Here is a 24,220-nt window from a genome sequence, read left to right on the forward strand (position 1 = left end):
TAAAAAGAATCTTTTTCAATGGTAAAAAATAAACAATTGACGTAATTTCTTTTTCATCAATTTTAATACAAGTTTTGATTCTCCTGAATTCAATTTTTCTCTTCTTCTTTTTTTTTTTTTTTTATTTTATTTTTAGAAGAATAGACACAAGAGAACTTGAGAATTGATGTGACACATTCAATTTCAATTTTATAATCAATTATCAGTTTTTATTTCATACAACTTGGTATTTCTTTAGGATATTTATAGAATATTTGGAACAAGTTTATAAAGAAGAATATTTTTTTAAATATATAAAATTTGCAAATCCTTTTTATATAAAGAATTCCATATTATTTTTTTATATATAGCCATATTTAAAATATTTACTTTTTACAAATATTATGATTGCAAAAAAATATTAAATTTTATATATTTTATATAATAATATAATAAATAATCTTTTAAAGCCTTTGTATAATATACATATATGAAGAATTAGAAATATTTTATAATTTATAATTTAAAACTTAAAAATTCAATAAAAATTAGAAACATTTCAATTTTTTCAATTTGAAATAATTAAGATGTGCAAATTTTAATAAATTGAATGTATAAATTTCAATATAAAATGCTATTCGATTTTAATAAAATGATTGAAATGAAATGAAATGAAAAATAGTTTAAGCATTCAATAAAAGATAGAACGAAAAAGTTATCTTTCACATTTAATGTTTAAAATCTAAATTTTATCAAGAAATTTCTTAAGACGTTTAAAAATTAAAAAAGGTAAAAAAAAAATATTTTAATCTAAAAACATGCTTAAGAAAATCAATGATTAAAAATTTCAAAGTCGTCGCGACAAAGATGAATTTTACAAAAATTTTGCACTAAATCTGAGAGTCTAGAAATTCTGATTTTTTCGTTCCACCTTATATTTCACGCAAGAATAAGATATACCAATTTTTTTCTCTCAATATCATGACTCACCTATGGTGGTATAAATGGTACCACAGTAAAACACAGCGTTCCAAAAGGTCCACACTTTCTGCTCATGATCCGACAACCCACGCTTGAAATAATCGTACAAATGTTCCTCGTATTTCATCAATTCATTCCTCGCTCGTCCATTCCAAAGATCCGAATTCGTAGCCAATACCTGATCGTTGCACAGCTCCCTAATCGTGGTCAATGTTTTGTCCCTGTGGCACATTTAAATGTTGATTGACAGAAATTTCTACACTTTGTTTCATTTTCTTGATTTAGAGTCACTAACACTTTATCCAAATATTTAAAAAGTAGGTTAGATTCTTTTAAATTCTTTCTTGTACCTTTTCATTTTTTTTTTTTTATTAACTTTTTCAATAACATTTTTCAGTAATGCAGAAAAAATTATATAAATATGGAAATTACCAATTGAAATTTTGAAATCATTAAAACTTTATATTGAAGAATCCAAATAAAATTCAAGTAAATATTAAAAAGATTAAGAGATTAATTTAGATTAGTTTCCATTATCTTGAAAGATTCTTTTATAAAAGATGAAATTATTATTGATATATTTCAAATTAATAACAAAATTAGATTTAATAAAGAAAAAAAATAATAATTCCAAATTTTTGTCTAATAATAGTATATGTTATATTATGTATGCATTTTGCATTTAGATAGATCTAGGTTACAGAGAAACTTTGCATTTAGATAGACCCAAGTTACAGTGAAATTAAAAAAAAAAAATTAAATCTAAATTTGTTTTGAATGTTATTCCCAGAAATAAGTCGAAAGATATCATTTTATACAATAATAGTACACGTAATAGTATAGTAAGACTACCATTTTTAATTAAATGATTCGAACTCGAAATGCTCATAGCAATTCCATCTTTTGTTCTGATTTTTTCGATATTTTAATTTAACGTGAAAAAGAAAAACTTTCTGGTATAGATATTTATTGTGTGGTTAAAATATAAAAAAGTAGGAAAAGAAACAAAAAGAAATAAAATATATAAAAATATACATAAAATGAAACACGTTTTATACAAATAATAAATTTAGAAAAAAAATGATATATTTTATATACGTGTATATTCTGAATTATTTCTTGAGACTTGTAATTACTAGATAGGTTTCTTTCCCTTTTCATTGCAGTTTTTTTTTTCGTCTCGTTAACTAAAGAGGAGCAATCAAATCATCGGTTTTCTTTTGCATGTTGATTCGCTCGTGATTCGTCTAAATAGCTCGAACATAACTGAATTATTGGAGGAAATGATGAAATGGATTGACAAACATACCAAAAGATTCGATTCTGTCTAGACTAGAAAAAACTAAAAATCATCGATAATTATATTGCAGACTTTGTTTGATCTTAATTTTAACGTGTATATATATATATATATATATATATATATATATATATATATATATACTTTTATAATAACATAAAATTATAAAAAACATGAAGCTTAAACTATTTGATTTTTAATTGTATAATATTATTAAATAAACTATTTTAGAATATTAAAATTTTAAACATTTATAATTTCTTATATCTTAAATAAATCATATCTTTTATTTTCTTTTATTCTTTCTAAAAATACTTTTATCATAGATTTTTAATCTTTCATAAGCAAATTGAATCATTGGAAATTTCATCCTTGAATTTCTTCTTCTGAATTTTTAATTTCATTGAGAAAAGTTTTTCTTAGAAATCTTATATTTAGTGTATCTTTATATTTTAATCTATGAAAAAGAAATATTTTTTTTCTCAAAAAAAAAATATTTTTTATATTGTTAATTAATGAAGAAAACTTTTCTTTTCAAAAAAATTTCTAAAAAAAATAATTTAATTTCTGTTTTCAATCTTGATAAATAATAGAAAAAAATTCATAAAACTCAAAAAAAAATTCAATCTTTAATCTTGAATTAATCTGAACAAAGGATAAAATAAAAATACTTGTTTTAACATATATGTGATATTTGACTTGTTAAAAAAATGCGCATATAAAATTTTTTCTTTTTAAATTATTCAACTGACCTTCTTGATTATTTTAAGCATCAAGTTATTATATTATATTTGAAACAACATTGAAACATATTTGCAATTTATTTTTAAATTTATTTCTAAGTTTCTTTCAATTAACACTCTTATACACCCTTAATTAGAGTTCACAGAAAAAAACAAATTATTTTTCTATTAAGGAGAAGGAAAAAAGATTTATAAAGATTATTGTGATTAACACTGAGTACTTGAATCACGACACATGTTTTCCTTCCTTTTATCGCAGTGTTTCTCAAACTTTTTTAAGTCGCCATTCCCCCAATTTTTAAAAAAATTTTCATAGATTTTCACAAATTCTCTTTTATAAAAGGTAAAATAAATATGAAATAAATGTAATAATGAAATAAAGTATATTTACTATAAGTATATTACTAAATACTTATAAGGTATAAGTATAAAATAAATAATTAAAAATAAATATTTTAGAATATAATATACAGAATAGAATATAATATTTCAAATTAATATTTAAAAAGATATTTAATAATATTTAATAATAATAATAATAATGTATTTAACAATGTATTTATTATAATATTTTTAAAAGAATGTATTAAATATATCAAATATAAATAATTTAATTAATTAATTATAAATATTAAATATATATTTAATATTTAATATATTTGAGTTTTTTCCTGTTTTTAATATCATAATCATAATTTGTAATTCCTTTCTCGTTCAAATCTTGTATAAATATATTAAAATTAAAATTTTTTATCAAAGTAATTGAATCAAATCAAAATCACTTTTGCAATTATTTATATGATTGTACACTAAACGTGGAAATAATCGATAAATAAATATAATTTATTTTATATTATTTTATTTTATATTTAACATGGAAATTTTATGGATAAAATGAAAAGAAGTTTAATCATTTTTAAGTTACAATAATATAATTTTATTGATTTCAATAAAAAAATTAATTTTATTGATTTTCTTATTTATGTTTTGCAAATTGATCAAATTTCTTAAATTAAAATAAAGAAATATAAATAAAATAATCAATTCAAAAACAATTCTATCAATTTTATATATATTTTATAATTATTTTATACTTTAAATTTTTTTCTTAAAACTTTCCTCTCGTTAAAATGGGACAAAAATCGAGATATGAAAATTCAAATATTAATTACTTCGTATATTAATACCACTATATTGTTAATTCAATATAAAATTCAAAAATCAATATTAAAATAAATAAATGTTAAAAATCGATAACTTTTAAACAACTCTCGGGACCCATCGGTGGTTGGCCACCAGAATTCTATCGGATCGGTCACGTCATAGCTACTTTTTCAACGAATAAAAGAGAGGTCAGACGCGAATCCCGTGTTAAACCTGACCTTCCTTCTAAGGTCAATCGATTCTTCTTTAAATGAACGTATGGTGGAAAAATCGATTCTCCTTCAAACAAGACGAAATTGTTGTTGATAAGTGGAATAAGTCAAGGAAGTCGTGGACATTTATGAATTTCACTTTTGCATGAAGATGTATTGTATAAAGATGAAAGAATAAAATATCACAAATGAGACAAGACGAAACAGTTTAAATGATGAAAATGGATTTGAATATTATATAAATAATAACTTTTTTATTTTAAATTATCTTTTTTAATTTTGATTCAAAAAGATTTGAGAATTCTTCAACTTAATTATAGCGATAATTGAGTTTAAATTTAATGAAGGAGAAAATGGTAAACGTTTAAAAGATTTTTGAATAAAGTAATTTATAAAAGTTAAAGAGTTCTACATTTAAAGAGTTCTACAGAGATTATAATTTTGAATGACATAATTATGAATTTTTATATTGTATTATTTATTAGATATTTTTGATAAATATAGTTGTTCTTTATATTTAGTTTTATATATTCTATTTGTTTATTTTTTTCTTATTTTTTATTGGAAGAATAATTGAAATTAATAATTGAAATAAATCTTTATGCTGTTTTAAAATATGAAATTGAAATTAGAGAATAGTTATTTTTTGAAAATTAAATATTCTATAATAAGTATTTAAAAAATTCAATAATTAAAATAATTAAATATTTAAGATATCATGATCGAATTTACAAATCTTCAAACTTTCTTTAGTTTTGCCAACAAGATATAATTATATTTGTGCCAATAAAACTTGTAGAAAGATAAATTATCAGATGACATTTTTGGCTACAATCACTGTAATTTACTTTTTGTTACATTAAAGAAGCTCTTAGCTGTGAATGTTTTAATATTGTTTGTATTATAGCCAAATTGTGAAAAGAAATGAAAGATTAAGAAAAAACTTGATAGAAATTAAGAGATATAAAAAATTAGAATAATTTGCAACAAAATTTAATCTATATTAAAATAATATCGGGAAAACACTTTCATTGAATTCGTATTACTTTAATAAATTATTTGAATATTTATGAAGAGTAATTTCGTGCAATTTCAAAAGGATAAGGAATGCAGAGAATGCATACTGTATAAAATCTTATCGCGATAATTTGAAACATGCTTGCGTGATAGAAAGCTTTGGCATCATCAGATTACCATTCAGACATATTTAACGATTCATATACGTATGTATACAAATGTTGCCATAAATGTTTGCTCGTTTTCGTCGCAATCAGTCAAAATAAGTGAGTACAATTAACTTGATATTACTTATAAAAAATTTTTTATAAAATTAAAAAAATGATACCAATTTTTGAGAAAAAATAAAATTTAAAGCAATAATTTATTTCTCGAACATTAAATATAATTATAAAAAAAAAGAAATCACAAAAAATTAATATTCCAAATTTTTTTGCTGCTTTTGTATAAATATAGTATATTTATACAAAAAGAATTTATTTTCTTTTGTAGTATGAAAATATCTGAGTAAGCACACAAAGAAAAATACAATTATTCTTTATTTTTCATGAAAAAAATTCATGTATATTGCACGGATCATGTATATTGAAATCGGATTAAAATAAAAAGAAGTTAGGTTAAGTTCACGAGAACAAAGATAGCGAATATAAAACGATATATTATATATTATTGTTGTCTTAATACGCGTTCGATCGTCCCATATTTTCTCACTGATATTGTCGAGTTTCCCGATAAAAACGATATAATGTTATCTATGATTCTGTCGTTACGTTTGTGCTTCTTCAAGCTCGTTTTCCTTGGGATGAAGGTTAAAACATGTTTGTGTGCGTGTAAAATAGATATATCACCGTTTCTCTCTTTGAGTTGAAAGCGTAAACTAATAATCCCCATGTCAAATGTGAAATAAAATAGCCAATGGATTATTGAGTGTAGAAAATTTCGCACTCCTTCTATTAGAAATAATAAATGATATCGATATGTGAAAGATTTTTGTATCAACAAAGAAAGAAGCAAGTGTAACAAATAAAAATCAATTTTTCATCTTTCATTCTGTATACAATCTTAATAAAAAAGATTTACATTTTTTTCTTAAAACTATCATTATTTCTAATTAAATTTTATTGAGATATAAAATTTATAGATACTTAAATTTAATAAAAATTTCAGTTTGTATCATTAACCTAAATTATAAAATTAATAATTTAAATATTTAAACTTAAGATTAATTTATATATTATATAAAATCATACAAAAATAATTAAATTAAATAATCAAAAAAGTTTTATCATTTCTCTCATGATAAGAAAATATTAATAAAATAAATGATTATTTAAAATTATATAAAATCTACACATGTAGAATGTTGTTCTTAAAAAAAATGATTAAGACTTCAAAATCAATCGATTATATATACGTATAATTATAATTTAGCAAACACTTATAATAATACTTCAATAATTCTTATAAAATCGATCATTTTTTAAAAATAGTTTAATGAAAAATTTTTTGCATCTTTCTTTCCATAAAAAAAAAAACTTTCTTGGTTACCTCCAATATAAAAAATTATTGTACATTTGAAATTATAGAGATCAAATAAAAAAAAGAAAAACAATTTTTCAAAAATTTCATCTCTACACTCACCTTTCTTTTCGAATGTTACCATGCGCCACTTCTTCGTTGGTTCCCTCGATCGTGACAAATATCATCGCGCCTCCAATACTGTACAAAAGCACGATAACAAATAAGAAAATGTGCGTGAACCATCGTTTGCTCCAGGAACTGACCTGTGCAGAAATTTGTAAATACCGATATCAATAGAAGCCTGTTAATCACACGTAAGAAACACACGCGAAATTACGCAGACCTTCTCGTAAAGCCAAAACGCGCTCTTCTCGCCGACGCTCAATCCGGATTTGGTCAGATCCTTGATACCTTTGAACTGGCTAAATACAAACTCGCTGGCTTTGTTCGCGTAAAGCATCTGCGGTTGACCGGAAACCGGTGTCATCGGCATAGGAGTTTGACCATACGGGGTTGAAACGTATCCCATACCAGTCTGCGGATAATACTGCCCTGGTAAAGGAAGTTGAATCTTCAGCCTCGGAGGAGGGGCCTTCCGCCCATCTGGCGAACTTGACATTTCCGCAAAGATATATATTTTCGCCGATAAAGAAAAACAACAATCCTTTTATGGTATAATATTAAATTTAATCACGATTGACCTCGATCTCAATACAGTCTCTAATATAATTTAGAATATTTTTAATCAAAAGATTTCTCACTTGAAACAACAATCAGAGAATCATCTTTCTTTTCTCCATTGTTTCTTCTTAATAGTATAATGTTCCTTTGAGTTTTTCAATTAACACTAGCTTTATCTTTACCTTAAGGAAAGTATTCTAGTAGAAGATTGGCTGGATTATTAAATCACGTATACATTTATTACAAAATACATCACGTATGATATTTTATGCTTTGGAAACGGCGTTGGAAATTGATAGAGAATCTTCGGCAAAGGCGACTTTCTTCGAATCCAATATTATTTCATTTGAGAACATGCGTATAAATAAATCATGATGGCGAATTCGGTTGGCAAGTCTTAATCAAAATTCCACGCGGAATTTACCACAGAAATCGGGTCGTCGAATAATCGAATATGTTTCGCAAATCGAGTATATTCCAAGATGCTTGAACCTTTCTGGTGGAATATCTTTTAACTTGAAACCACCGTGTGATAATCTAAAACGTCCTTGATCAATATGCTATTAATTTTAAAAAAAATTATATAGTTTTAATAATTCAATTTTTCTTCTTCATTTTAATATCTTGTAAATACTTATGAAATAAGAGAACAGAATAAACGTTGAAAACATATCATCGTACGTAAATCATTCGTGATTAAAAAGAACAGACACGTGTGGATAGTTCATTCATTGATCTTGACCATGCTCCTTTTTAATTTCGAGCTCAATGGCACAGTTAATTTCCAAATTCGTGACTGCCTAAAATTATTCGAGCGACATACCATAGGTCAACGACCCTGGATGCATCTTAGAAATAAATAGATTAACTGTCCGCGAACGTCCCGACAAATTTAGGCACTCGAATATTTTTGATTTAAGGGTTGATTTAGCAAATTTGTATCCTAAAAAAAAAGAGCTATAAGGAGAAAGAAACGTCAATGAGGAGATGTAAATATTCAAAAAGTTTCTAACTCTTGACAATACTGAAAAATAGCGCGCAAAGAGGATTTGATCAAAAATGGAAAAATTAAAACGAAAGAAATTTTGATTGGAGAAATCTTGTCTTTGAAATAGCTAATTAATCAAATATATATAAACATCGTTTCTTTCACTTGAGAATATAATATGATACTTCTTCTAGGATTTCATATATTCTAGAGAAGAATTTTAAAACAATTTACTTTCTGAAAATCAACCTTTTAAAACTCTCTTGGAGAAACCTCGAATTCACCGTTTTTTTGTAGATACTTCTCCTTAATTAAACACTTCTCTAATTAAATGATCATTAAACTTAGCTTGGGTTTATACATACTAGAGTTTTCCAAACATCTACTCACAACAAATATCACCAAACGATACATGTATATTTGACAGTACAAATTGTACAAATTGTGCAACGATCAAACTTGACAAATCTCACAGATTATTATTATAATTATTATTATTATTCGATGAAATGCTAATATAAGTCTGATAAGTCTGATTGCTGATCCCTTTCCACTCTTCTCCTCCGGCAGGATACTCTTCAACAAAAAGAATCCCTTCTGTCTGTTCTTATTCCTTCGTTTCTTGCTGATCGAAGGAATCACGAGGCTCGTTCGTCATTTGACTCTGATTGAGAACACATCGGTCGTGCCCTTTGTTATCTTGATGCGCGTCATTTGTATCGAGAACGAACGATCCTTAACACCGGATGGTGAATTGAATTAAACCCTCCTCCTGGGAACGATTGGGACAAAGTTGAAAAGCTCGTGGCTCATCGATAATGCACTCTACATCGACACGATATACATAACGTGATTTCGAAAGATGTGATCCTGCGAGATCCTGCTAGAATCCTCACATTTGACACGCAGTCTTAATCTCGTTTTTCATTTAATGATTAATTCGTTAATAATATACTTTTCACTTTATGAAAATCTGCTCCTTCCTCCTCGAAGAAACAGCTTCTCGAAGCTGGAACAAAGGTGAAAATTGAATTGTGATGTTCACCGTTCGCGTACACTGAACGTCTCTTTGAATAATTATCTCCGTTTATGTCAGAAACAGAGATAATACCCCGGCAATTGTATCGTGTGTGATCCTCGAATACCTCTGGCGACGGCGTCGCGACGCCAACTGACTAAGCGAGACTGGTGCCGAGCATCGGGGCGTTTTGAAACAGGCGCTACATTTTACAGGGCCGTATTGACCATTTAAAAATTTATCAAGCTTATGTAACTTCAAGTTACATGCATCTTGTAACTTGAAAAACTTGTAACATGTTGAATATTAGTATTAATATAATTATAAATAGTGTTAAAGAATTTTATCTTGAATATATTAAAATCTTGATATGTTAAAAAAGCAACAAGATTCGTATTTTTTAACATTGCATTTTTAAATGTTGTTTTTAGTTTCAAATTGCGAATGAAACATAAAAATTATCAAATCTCGTTTATTATTTAATTTATTATTTTTTTTTTTCATTAAATTTTTACCTATAATTAATTATAGTAAGGTCAAGAAGTATTACGTATTGATATCTGTTTCTGAAAAAAAATACTCTGAAAAATTTTTAATAATATTTATATATGATTCTTTTTTATAAGATGAATTTACAAGATTTAAATCTGTTTCATTCGTTCTTACATTTCTTAAATATTTTTTTCCAAATACTCAAAATATTTTTATTCTTCATTTTCTTTAAAGAAAAGAGGATTTCTTTTTACTGCTCCATACAAAGCGATCTCAAAGTAGGTCACCTATATCGATTACGCGCGTTCGAGGGAATTTTTAAAATCATAAACGTTTTCGAAATGAAAATCTATACTTATTCAGAAAACGAGCTACACCGTATCAAAATCGTTTATAACTATTATGCTTAAAGTCAACTTGTTCCTAATAGAAATCTATAAAAAATGATCCCCTTAAATTTGTTTTCAAAGTTACCAATACCTCGTTCTACTGCGCAAAAACGACGATGAAATAATATTCTGTGATACTGTTAACAGACAGCTGAAGACACAACCTTCCACGGATCTCTGTGTATTTAGATAAGTTGAAAGAAAATTAAGAAAATAGTACATTTGTCAATAAATAAAATTTTGCATGTCATGATATCAATTTGAATTTGATGAATAAGTGAAGCAGTTTAGCAATTCGAAAAAAAATTAAATTAAAATATAATTTGGAATATATATAAAATAGTATAATAATAAAATTTGACAATGTCAATTGTATTTAGAGGCAGAAAAAATAAATAAATGAAATCGTAATGTTTTGAAAAGAAGAATATATATATAATATATAAATTTTTAAATCGCGAATAATTTTCAATAAACTTAATAATTATTCATTGAGACTTTTTATATATATATATATATTTTTGGTAAAAAAATATATAGATAGCATCAGCTAAATTTAAATTAAATCATTTTTCAAAAATCATAGAAATAATAGTTTTACAATTATTTTTGTAATTTTTTGAAAATTTTTATATTTTTAATATTATCGTATATATATTATCATTTTAAAAAATTTAAAATATATATTTTAAACTACATATTTTAAAACATATATTATTTTTTTTTAAAAAATCTCCTAAAAAAAATGCTAATCTGATTGGTTGATTTCGACAGATTACATTTATAAAAATGACAGAATACATTTATAAAAATGAGCACATTGGTTAAAAATATTACATTATATACAAATACAAATAAGATCATGTCGATAAAGAAAGGAAGGAAGTATTCCTCCTTCTTTATTCTACAGATATGAAATTTTTTGTTAATCATTTTAATGCGTATACAGGATATTAATTTATTCGTAAAATATAAATGATCGATTTTAAATTTTTGATATTTTGATATAAATGATCAAAACAAATACAAAAGTTGCTATACAAAAATGTCCATTAAAACTTATTTATATTCAATTTAAATTTGTTTTAGATAATGAAGAGATAAACGACAATGATAAAGATATCTCATTTTATCTTTGTTTCGCTTCATCTAATACAAATTTAAATTGCGTATAAATTAATAAATAAATATCGAAAAACATTTTTATATAACAATGTTTTGACCTTAACCAAAATTAATTATTGAATATAATAATATTGAACAATTATTTAAAATTGAATTATAATTATTAGAAAAATTTTATCAACAATTAAACTAATTAATTAAATTAAAATCTTCCATTTCTATTATTTTATTATTCAACGTTTGAAAAAATCAGTAAAAAAAAAAAATTAATTTTTTAAAGAGATCTACCTTTTAAAATTTATCATAAAAAATTTATTGAAAATTGTCATGAATTGAAATATATAATTTATGACGTTGCAGGATCTACACTCTAAGTAACAGTACACATATTGTATAATCTCTTTGTATAGAAAATTGACTTATTTGATACAATATCTTTTTAAAAGAATATTTTGCATAATTTTTATACATCTCAATATTTTATTCAATATTTTAATACATCTTTACTTAAAAAATTTTTTAAAAATTAATAATTTTTTAAAAATAATAAATAATTCGTTAATATTAATAATCTTTACTATATATTATTACATGATATTTAATTTAAAAAAAATAATTAAAACAATATCTTAAAATTAAAAAATCTTATTATTGAAAAAATTTTGTATTTTAAAATTAAAAATATTACTTATCTTTGAATATTAAATAAAAAAATAAGATGTAGAAGTATATGTAAATCGGAAAAGTGTGGAAATTTGCCAAATAACTTAAAATGATATTTTGGAAGCGATTCTCAATATGAATTCTATCGATGATGATTGAAAATTACTGATAAATATTTCACAAAACTTATTTCAAATTAATTATATAAATCAACAATCAATTTTTTTATGATACATGTGAGACGATTACATGTAATAGATAAAAACTTCAAATATCTATGTCGGTTTGGAAATTCAGTCACTCCATCTTACGTTGAATTATTCAATTACTGATGAATATAAACTCTGAAGCCAGATTTCCACGTCAATGCTAGTTACATTCTTTATATACAAAAAAAATATTTTTATATCCGAATATTTATGTTTATTGAATGTGAAAATATAATTATTTAATATTTTAATATTATTTATTGTTTTTATTTATATTTCAATAAATAATTTCATCAAAAAATAATACGCTTATTTTTATAAAAAGTCAAATTACAAAAATTATTTAAAATAAAATGAAAACGAAATATCTAAATATCTTAAAATTATTTCTATAAATTTTATATTTAAGAATATAAATTGATAAGAAAGTATAATTTTCAAGTTTTGCATATAAAGAACGAAAAAACCAATAGAAAGTAGCGACAGTAAGTTATGGACCAATAAGATTGCACGGTGTAACGGCTATTAGCGTTTCTGAAGCGTCACCGGGAGCTGACCTTGGCGGCGCTTGGCTGCATTCACGGAAGGCGCCCGAAAACGCGTCGGAAAAAGGCATCGGGGGCAGCGCGCGTTCGTGTCGCCCATTGTTATCCTCGTCGCGTGTAATGGCTACCGTAGAGTTTGTTGACGGTGTTCGGTCTGCTTGTTCGTGCATCGGCCTATCCTGAGCCACGGTACGCGCCGACGTGGCCCAACCTTACGGAAATAAAATCGAGAAGAGCTTTACGCCAAGGTACCGCCAATTTTATGCAACCGAGAAACCCGCGCTTCGTATACCAGTCGCCGCAACCGCCACCGCGCTTGGACGACATGATCTGCGCGGGTCAACGCTGTTCGTTGACAAGCGTGTAACTCAAAACTGATTTCACGGCATCCTGAAGAGGAAATATTGTAACGGCGTTGTGTTTAGTGTTAATTTTAGCAGGATCTAACGTACTAAAAAAGTGTATCAAAGCTCTAAATCGATCGCCATTGATTTTCCGCCACGACCACGGCCCTACCGACACGAGGAACTTGTTCTCGGATGTTGTATAGGACGAAATATTTAAATCATTTATTAAAGTATCACGATCATCAGGATTAGTGTGACCAGCTGCGCGGCATTCCGCGCCGCAGTCATGGCAACTAGAAGACCATCCGTTTGGCACCCAGGCATGTAACCCGCGGCGCCCGTGTAGACTATCACATGTGAGTATCGTACGTCGTGGTTATATTTTGAGCCTTGATTTCTTATTATATTTTATCGAGCCTTCTTTTGATCTATTTATAAAAATTATGTGTTTTTTCTTTGGTGTGGCCTTTTTCAAAGAGAGAAAATGTATCATATCTATCTAGATATATCAAAGTTTGTTTTGTTTCTGTTTAATGAATGCCTACTGATTGTGCAGGGTCAAAGGCAACACATCAATGGCCCTAGAATCAAATGGCAACAACGTGGTGTGGTTGAACACAACCCGTCCTGATCAAATACAACAGGTATGCAGCTTGTATACCAGCACGACGTAAAAAAGGAACGAGTTTTCTCCATTGGTATTTATTAGCTTCTCATTGATGCTTAATACGCATAACGTATACCAATGTGTATAGCACGTTGATTAAAACAAAGCATTATAGAATGTCATTGTTTTTGAAGTAATAGTACAAAGCTCATAATATCTAACAATAGTTATTATTTAACAGAGCCAACCAATCGAGCAGCCAGTGAAGTGTTCCATGTTTACTCAAACCGAGCAAACCAATAGTTTTACTCAGACGGAGCAGAGCAATTCAAGCTACGGCGATCAGAGACAGGTTATTATTAATTATGAAAATATTAACAGAGATAAATTGCTATATATAATAAAAAAAGAAATGATTGAACTATGTACTTGAATATTTATTATATCATTCAGTCAATAAAAGTTTATGTATTTTATTTTTTATATTCTTCTAATTGATTCTCTGTCTCTACATTTAATTTGTTAAATTTAATAATATATAAAAGTTGTTATGTTTAATATCAATTTACAGCAGCAAGCAGCCATGTTTGATCCACAACAAATACAGCAGCAACAAGCTGCTCAAGGTCAACAATCGCAGCAGCAACAATCTCAACAGATGTATGTTACGACAGACAAGAAAGAGGACAAATCCCAGCAGCAATCAGCAACTGCGGACTTCCCTTTCTATTACAATGTCAACATGCTTCAAAAGGTTCAAACAAATGCGGTGAGCACAATTGGTGCGATCACAACTGACGACAAGGGTTGTTATCGTTTTGATGTGCAACCTGTCGGTTATAACACATTATTGAATCAGATGAGTATTGCGGCTGCTACCAATGCGACCTTCAAATGTGACATTTGTGGTTTGGTCTTTGGACATATGAGTTTGCTGAATCATCACAAACGGATTCATAATACAACACCTAGTAATCTTCAACAACAACCACAACAAGTTGTTGTACAAACACCTACAACAGTTACTGTTGCAACTACACCAGAAAGACCATATACCTGTGATGTGTGTGGAGCTTGTTTTGCATTACCAGGAGAATTAAAGAGCCATAAGACAAATATGCACCAAAAGCCAAAAGTGCAAATTTGCGAAGATTGTGGCAGTGAAGACCCCTGTGAACATCATCCTACAAAAATTAAAAAAAGTATGTTTCATTATTTTTTGTTCAATATATAATACTTTTTTAAATATATTTTAATAAAATAACTATTACTATCAATTTTAAAATTAATACAAAAAGAATACAAATTTTAAATAATCATTTAATTGATAACATATTTTAATAGTTTCCATAATATAAATATTTAAAATTTTACAATTTTATTTTTGTAGCTATCAAGCCTGGTCATCATCCTGTGAAACGAAGGGGTGTTACCAGTGTAACTAAATGCCATAAATGTAATGGCACAGGAATAATTTTTATTGGTAAGTAAAAGTTATTATTTTGCCTTATGCATATTGAAGAAAAATGTTTGTCATGTAACATAGTATTGTGTATTGCTTTAAAATAATTAAAAAAAATTTTAAAGTATTTAAAAAAAAAACATTTTTCTTCTTAATTCATAATCATCTTTCCTGTACTACTATCATTTCATTACTGTCATGATCGTACATCGGATGGTGTATGGTAGGTAAACACGACGAAAAACTAGATTCTGGAATCAGTTCCCTCGCAAAGTGTGGCGGCTGCAAGGCAACAGGCCGCATCATCATAGGAAGTAAGTCGGAAAAATTATAGCGAAACAAAATAAGGGATTTATATTTCATAGTATTTTTAGAATCTCCATTAATAAAATCAGATGAAATCATTTATATTTTTCTATAAATTATTCAAATTTTTAAATATCTTGTTATATATCTTGTTTATATCTTGTTATATTATATTTAAAAAAAAAAAAATTAAATACATTATATCATTGATTTAACAAATAATATTTAGGATAACTTTTTATTAATTGTTTTATCTATTTTTCAAATTTATAGCAGAAGAATAAATGTTAAAATCTGTAAAAATCTAATATTATATGCTTTATTCATTGTTATTTATAATATTATTATTTTATTTGCATGCATTTATGTAGATAGTCAAAACTCTTCGGCACTTGCTGGTTTTTATATAATATTATAAATTTTAAATTTATTGCATCAATTTTGTTTTATTTTTGGTAGCATTGTCAATATTTATATTTAAGAATCATTGCACGGAATAAAATCTCCCCTAAGGGACAGTTTTATAAATTTGATTCACTAATCTTTAGCATTATTATCATGGAAATTATTAAATTATTTTAGATTTTAGTTCATATCATTCTTTCTTTAGTTCAAAATATAGGCTGTAATTAGCTCATTTTAATAATTTCAATATAATTAATCATTCATACAATGACACAAAAGTTGTCAAATTCAAAACATCTGATACTATACTTAATTTCTTATTTTCTACACTAACTTCCATGACCTGCATGTTTAAATTTCTACATAATATTGTTACATTTTTATTACAATTATTTTGCATCATAAAATGATTTATTGATGCTATATATAATCTAGAATTTCTCTTTTCTATATTCAAATTCTCTTTTGAATGTATCAGGAAAGAGTATATTTTTAAAAAAGCCATACACAATCCAGTGTCTCGAATTCTTCAAAGCATTTAATCAATTATCTCAAAACGTATCTTTTTGTAGAACTGGCCCTTTGAGGAAAACTAAGAATTTGGATGTTTCTTTATTTACAGGTGGTAAACAGAACAGTCAAAATCAAGCAGAGAAGCCATTTCATTGTAATGTGTGTGATGGAACATTCTCCAGATATTCGTCACTTTGGTCCCATAAGAGACTCCATTCTGGAGATAAACCATTCAAGTGTGAAGTTTGTGGTTTGGCTTTTGCAAAAGGTGAATAAAATAAAATTATGCAAATTAAATTCCTAAGAAAAAAAATAATATATATTCACAATATTTATTTTTTATATTATAGCTGCCTATCTAAAAAATCATGGACGAGTGCATACTGGTGAAAAACCATTCAAATGTAGTGTTTGTGGTATGCAGTTCTCGCAAAGTCCTCATTTAAAGAATCATGAAAGAATTCATTCTGGTGAACGTCCTTATCAGTGTGAAGTGTGTGAAAAAACATTCGCCAGACATTCAACTCTTTGGAATCATAGAAGAATTCATACCGGTGAAAAACCTTATAGATGTAATATATGTGGTTCGGCCTTTAATCAAGCTACACATCTGAAAAATCATGCAAAAGTTCATACTGGTGAAAAACCACACAGGTAATATCTAATTTATAATTTTTAAATTTCCCTTTATATTTATTTATTTATTCTTTTATATTTTTTGTAAAAGTAGCTATTATTATTTATCTTATAGATGTGATATATGTGAGATTGGATTTTCCGACCGCTTTGCATTAAAGCGTCATCGTGCAATTCATGAAAAGTACGGTCAAACTGCTCGAAATCAGAATGCGAATAATCCAAGTAACGCACAGCAAGCGAATGCGAGTAATCAGCAGCAACAACAACAGCAACAACAGCAGCCCCAACAAGCTCAGCAAGGTCAACAGGTTGTTGTAGTGAATGCCACAACTCCTGTTACAGTGAGTCAAGGTCAAGGGCAAGCGGTAATGCTCGAAGAAGTCTACAAGTGTCAGGTGACCTTCCCAGAGCCTAAATGATTCAGCTAGAGAATACCTTTCAGGAGCTGGTAAAGGGGTTAATTTTTTAACCTTTTTAAACAAACAAAATACTAATTAACATGAGAATGCGATACGTACAAACGTATGTAAAAAAAAAAAATAACATAAAAGGAAATGTGGAGAACATTCAGGAAGATGCAAGTTTCTGGAGTGACTGGCAGCACATTTTCTGTGTAGATTCTGTGGGAAGATTATTTGGTGACAGTCGGGTATATCTTAAAAAAAAAACGCATGAAAAAGGGTATCATAAAAAGCAAAAAAAAAAAAAAAGTAAAGACTCAGCGATAATTTGCGCGAGTGAATAATTTTCGTAGGGCGTGACTAGGAAGAGTACGGCTCGTAAAAAATCGGAACACTCTTCTGACCACCTTAATAGCGAAAAAAAATATTTTGTGAATGAATACGAGACCATATTAAAGGAAAAAATGAAGTAATGAAAAAAAGAAAAGTAATAAATCTACTTTATATTTTCTCACTTGAGATAGACACATTACTTAGAAACATTAACATCGGAATAAATAGCAAATTTCTTGATTTTAATGATAATATAGTTTTTTTCTTCCAGTAATTTGCAAACGTCGAATTGCAAGCTAATTTTTGTTTCTTTTTCTTATATTTTTTGGAATCTATCCTCGCTCTAAAGAAAGTTTAATAATAATAAAAAAAAAAAATTATAATGCAATTATCTAAGATTTTATGATTCATTGAATAATAAAAATTGTATGTGATAGAATGAAACTTGGCTAGACAGGAAGCAGCAGAAACTTGATCATTCTAATTCTGATAAATTATGCATACTATGCATATTTATCAATGACGTAGATAAATGTCAATTTCAAGAACGAATCTAAAAATACAGGTATTAATAAGATTAAATAAAAAAAAAAAAGAAAAAGTCTTATTTCAAAAGCCTGAACCTCGGCCCTTGCTTCTTAAAATTTCACTAAAAAAAAAAAAGAAAGAAAGAAAGAAAGAAAGAAAGAAAATTAGATATTAAATTATCTCGTTTCTTTTTATCAATTGAAATTAAAAATTGCAAAAAACAAAAAGTTAAAAATTAAAAAAGAAAATGATATGTAAATTTTCATCAAGAGATATAATTAGTCATTTTTACATGTATCTTTATTTTTTGAAATGGCAGTCGTGGTACGGAACGATATCGCGATTTGAGCGAGCCCTCTTCCGTCCAGTCATTCGGGATCACAATAAAAGAATAATTATTGCGTTATTGCAATAACAACGACCACGATTTAAAAAAAAAAAAAAAATAAGAAAAGAATGAATGACGACAAAAGTAACACAAGAAAAAAAAATTTCTATCTCACACGGAGCTGCAATAAATAATAGTGAATATCGACGGGCAGACTAATCTGTTTTATAATTTTAAGGCCGTGAACTATAATGGATATCAGTTACTAAAATAGTTGCTAGTTTGTAACGGCAAAATAGCTGGCTAGAGATTATCTATACAATATATACATAATTAATTTTTATATCCCCATTTGTTAAGAGCGATGGCCAAACCCCGTCGCTGCGAATTCTTAAAATAGCAGTGAATCAGAAATCGATTCGATTGATTGTAACTTAAAAAAAGAAATATCGGCGGTTTTCCACAGCTCCGACTGGTCGGTAACTTGTGGTACCGGCGATGATTAGGATAACACTTATGCCATTTTGGAAAAAAAAGAAATATACTGTTCCTCGAACATTTTCATCGACTGCATTCTTCAATATAACGTTTCTTTTAATATTCCTTCTGATAGTTTCGAATAAAATTTATACTTTATCTCGTGTTTTGTTTTTGAAATAAGAAATAATTAACAAAAAAAAATTTTTTTCAAAATTCAACAAACAAGTTATCATGAGAATCCATTGATAAATGTTTTAAAATGTTTGTATCAGCTTCTATAGATATCTAAAGTGTTTTTGTACGAGAAACAAAGAGAAAGGAAACAATTTAAATAGATCATTTTAATAAATCGACCCTAAAATATACGGGGAACAGATGACAATATGGCTCATAGTGATGTCCCAAAAATCATTCTTTTATACAGTGTATAACTGAGTATCGAAGTATTATCGAAGGAATGCCATCGAAATGTGATCACAAAGTGATCGATCCTCTGCAATCATTGATTAGTTCGGAAGATTTTGCAAGGAAAGTCTGGGATTGGGGATTATTTTGTTTTTATCGCTATAACTTGTAAAATAAAGATAATGCTATTACGTTTAATTTACTTTTAATATGGTCATAATACCTGCTACAGTATTTTCGATTAGCTTAGAGAACTTTTTCTTCTTTTTTTTTTTTTTTTTTTTTTTTTTTTTTTTTTTTTTTTTTTTGTGTTTTCTGAATTTTTCATTCGTCAAATGCTCTTTAATTTTTTCTCTTTTTTTAATGCACATTTATATCTATTTCAAATGCAAATTTCAAAACTTTTCAATAAAAGTATGTTTTCCTTTCTATTTTTTTTTTTTTTTTTTTAAGTGGCATAATTCAGATTTGTTTAGAAATATAATTCATCAAAACTCGTCAGTGCAATGACTTCTCCTTTATGTTATCGTTCATAAAGCTGTAATCGTAGTTTATTGAAGAATAATCATGTACGGAATACCCGATACGTTTGAATATTTGATCATCTTTTATTTAAAATTTAGCCACTTTAGTCATATCATTTTGAAAATAGCAAAACATGTAAAATGAACACTTGATCGCAGTGTCGAAAATAAAAAAAAAACCATTTCTCTCTATTATTTCATTGTATGACAGTACTTTTGAGGAAAAGCAGAGTTTGTAAATATATATTACTAATTGTACAATGTCCCCAGGTCGAAGAGGAGGGCTCTAATCATTACGTTTTACGAAACGACTCACTTTTATTCGATTAAGCGAATGAAAGCACGAAAAAGAAAAGAAAAAAAGTAAATATGATTTTTTCGGATCTGAACTCAAAATTATAATCGTTAATTAATCACTTAAATGATTTAATAATTAAAAATTGCTCAAAATAATTACGAACTAATTCATTTGTAAGATATTGGTAACGTATACAATTTACGTTTATTCTTTTTTTTTTTCTCTTTTAATCTTTAATCGTTTTAAAAAAATTTTCAATCTTTAAAATTTCACATATTTGTATATTCTTATTTACAAATTTCGATTCATTTTTCAGAATCAGATTCAGATCGATCCTCTAATTATTTGAGCAGTTGCAGATCGCTTGGTGGAAATTACTAAAAGTTTTTTATATCGAAAAATCATTGGGCCCTTTTTTTCGAACGAACTAACGCACTTTTATAATATTGTACCTATGTTAAAATAAAAGACCAACCTATCAAGGAAGGTCTATAAGGATTGTAAGTAACGAAGTTCTAGATGAATAAGTAATTTTAGGGATTGCGTCGTAGAAATTATCGAAGGAGATGCAGGACTGCTTATAAAGCAATTCCATAAATTATAGTATTTAGTGAATTATTGGTCCAGTGCCATTTGTAAGTAAATATTTTCATGTTTTTTTTCTTTTTTTTTTTTTTCTTTTCTTTTCTTTTCCTTTCCTCTCTTTCTTTAAATTAATCGTTTTTAATGGACTGTTGTACTTTTTTTCACGGTTACGTGACTCCTTATAATTTTATTACGCTCCTTAGGTAATATTCTGCGGACGAAACGAAAATTCGGAGCTTCCATTTTAATCAAAACGCCTGGAAGCGTCTTCCTGATCCTTGCGGGAAATATATCCTGATTCTATATCCGATTGTTCGGTTGTACATAAGCTTACGAATTTAAAAATCGTAAAAAAAAATTTGAAGGAAAAAAAAAAAAAGAAACGAAATTATTTTCTTGCGTTACGTTTCAAAACGAGTATTTAATGAATTTCTTAATTCTCGTCGAAAAATTCCTTCCTTGATCATTCAGGAATTAAGGGTCGAGGTTTCAGGGTCATTCTGTAATCGAAAATTCTGTGTAATTACGTTAAAGAAGAATCCTTTGAAATAAAACTGGAAGAGAAATATATATATATATACGAGAATTTTTTCAACAATAAAAAAAAAAAAATGAAGACGATCAGTGTCCTTAAAACATTCGACCCTTCTGCGTTGATTCCGAAGGACTGACGGCTTAATGAATATGCGAATTCACTCAGCGATTAATCTTTATCTGGAAGATCTGAAAAATGGAAAAACAACTTTCCTCGCAACAGTATTTTATAATACAAACGATAATACAAGTGATAATCCAGATAAGGATTAAGCAGGCGTATCGAGACAAATATACGTAAAAAAAAAAAAAAACTTTGTATAAGTATATATTCTATAAGTCTTATAACAGATGTACAGATTTTTCGTCCGTGCTCGAAGGAAAGACGAAGGGTTTTTTTGTACAAAACTTTCCTCATTAACTGCGTACACGCAAAAGAAAAACGAACTTTTGCGATTCTCTTCCTTTTTTCCAATTCGTGTTCTTTTTTTTCTTTCTCTCCTTTTGATAACAATATTCGTCGTCTAGCCAAAAGAGAACGAACAAGCGAAAAGGAAAAAAAATAAATAAAAATAGGAAATAGGGAAAAAATTAAAGGAAAAGGAAAATATACGAGTACACGGTATACGGTACTGACTACTATTATACCGCATTAATAGTAGAAACATATTAATAAAGATTTAAAAGAAAAAAGTGGTAAAGAGAAAAGGAAGGAAATCATGAATAGAACTTAAGTATAGCGTGCAATTTTACAAAGTTTTCTTAATTAAAAAAAAAAAAGAAAAAGGGAAACGATAAATGGAAGGAAAAACAAGGAAATATGCAGTCCTATCGCGATATAGATTAATTTTTACATGACACCATGTTGTATGGGCAATAATGCTGATCATACGAATTTTTGATAATAAAACACGTTCCTATTAAATTATCTGTTCATTGTCGTATTGTTAAGTCTTCTAAGAAGTGGGCGATTAGGAAAAAAAAAAAAAAAAAAGAAAAAAAGACAATGGTCTGAAGATATAATGTGAGAAGAAGATGCAAGGGAAGGAAGAATGGAAAATGGCCTCTTTGTAAAATAATAAGAAGAAGACATCCTACTTTGAAGAGGAAAAAAAATAATGATAATAATACAGGAAACAAGAAAATAAAAAACGAGAAGATAGGAGAAAAGATAATAAAATAACGTAAAAAAGTAATCTTGTAATTTTCTATCATAACGACAAGAAAACTAAAAAAGGAACATTGGTAAACGCGAATCTAACGACGTGAGACTGTATATTTAACGTAATAATTTATTTTCAGGGTATCTATCGAGATATTTTTTCATTTACCACTGTAAAAAAATTTTTGAAAATCTACGCACTTTCTAATAAGCTAAACTAATAGTAGGAGTGTAAAATTATATATAAAATTGTAAGATTGACGATGATTATGATTATGAAGAGAGATGAAATTATTATAATATTATTTTCGTCCTTTTCACGGAGGATCGATGATTCATCATTGGCATTCTCAGTGTCGAACTTAGATAAGAATATCAAAAACATTTTGTTTTATGAATATTGTAAATGATGAACAAATAATCTAGTATTCTTATTATTGTCCGTCACTTGAGTATGCCGAATACGGAGGATAGTTAAAAAAGAAGAAAACAAAATTACTTTTATCATGTAACATGTTATAGAAGCGAATTGTATTACGCGATGCGCTCTTTTAAAACTAAGTTTCAATCTTTTGTTTTCCTTTAACATCGACTTCCGCGAGTTTTTGATTTTTAAGAATCTGTCGATTAAAAACTTCCGAGGGAAAAAATTTAATATATATTTTAATTTTTGAAAGAAATGTGTTAAAAAAAAATCATTTATAAAATGAAAAATAAACAATAAATAATAAAATAATGTGTAGTGGTGAACCACTATGGTGAAGAAACTCATAATACACGTGTGAACACAACATTGTGAACACAGTATTCATGTCACACGCGTTAAACATCGTTTTGTATGAAAAAATAGTCATAAAGGAAAAAAAGATTGTCACTTTAGATTAGTCTGCTGTCAATATAACTAGAATTATAATTTTGAATGTAATATGTATCATATTGATTATTGCCTAGATAAGGAAACCGTACCGATAAAGTTAGCGCACGATTATATCAGACTTTAGGTATAATAATAAATGATGTCCACGGGACATTTTCATTTTTGAAGATTTACGTCAATTTTATTTAGTACATGTACGTATGTAAATCTAATACGCCTGAACATCAATAATCTTTATTCAAACAAGATAATTTTTATATATTTTTGATATCAAAAATTTTATTTATTCATTAATTTTTGTAATGTTCAGATACCTTTTTTCAAATTATTAGATATATATTTATATTTTTGATATTAAACTTCTATAAATTTTATAATGAACAATTTCCTATATATAGTTACAAATAATTAAAAAATTTAGTTGATAATTTAGCAAAAAGATTAGTAAAAAGTAAAAGA

The 24,220-nt window shown here is 27.1% G+C and overlaps 2 protein-coding genes across 8 annotated transcripts in view; one reads left to right on the forward strand and one right to left on the reverse strand.

Moving 5' to 3' along the window:
• LOC411958 (TWiK family of potassium channels protein 18) overlaps positions 1–9,771 on the reverse strand; it is a 34,486-nt gene extending 24,715 nt beyond the window's left edge. Inside the window, exons 1-4 of one of the 2 annotated variants that reach the window (XM_026445380.1) lie at positions 8,836–9,771; positions 7,261–8,541; positions 7,038–7,180; positions 970–1,181 (exon numbers count right to left, since the gene is read on the reverse strand). In XM_026445380.1, coding sequence (XP_026301165.1) covers positions 970–1,181; positions 7,038–7,180; positions 7,261–7,536 — 631 coding nt within the window. In that variant the 5' untranslated portion in view covers positions 7,537–8,541; positions 8,836–9,771. Of the gene's footprint in view, positions 1–969; positions 1,182–7,037; positions 7,181–7,260 lie in introns of both variants that reach the window. The other variant, XM_026445381.1, reaches the window with a different exon arrangement.
• A 3,289-nt stretch (positions 9,772–13,060) lies between these two features.
• LOC409573 (zinc finger protein 2 homolog) lies at positions 13,061–19,423 on the forward strand. Of its 6 annotated transcripts, XM_393077.7 has the most exons (10): positions 13,062–13,730; positions 13,931–14,018; positions 14,223–14,333; positions 14,553–14,750; positions 14,841–15,183; positions 15,372–15,464; positions 15,671–15,757; positions 16,777–16,935; positions 17,018–17,321; positions 17,419–19,423. In XM_393077.7, coding segments are annotated over exons 1-10 (1,692 nt in total). In that variant the 5' UTR covers positions 13,062–13,728; the 3' UTR covers positions 17,726–19,423. The 6 variants fall into 6 exon arrangements, with proteins under 6 accessions (XP_006558329.1, XP_393077.4, XP_006558328.1 ...); XM_006558266.3 differs by having other exon boundaries at positions 13,061–13,730; positions 14,556–15,183; XM_006558265.3 differs by having other exon boundaries at positions 14,553–15,183.
• The last annotated feature ends 4,797 nt before the right edge of the window (positions 19,424–24,220 follow it).

This window comes from Apis mellifera, linkage group LG15 (genome assembly GCF_003254395.2).
Source record: "Apis mellifera strain DH4 linkage group LG15, Amel_HAv3.1, whole genome shotgun sequence".
NCBI lineage: Eukaryota > Metazoa > Arthropoda > Insecta > Hymenoptera > Apidae > Apis > Apis mellifera.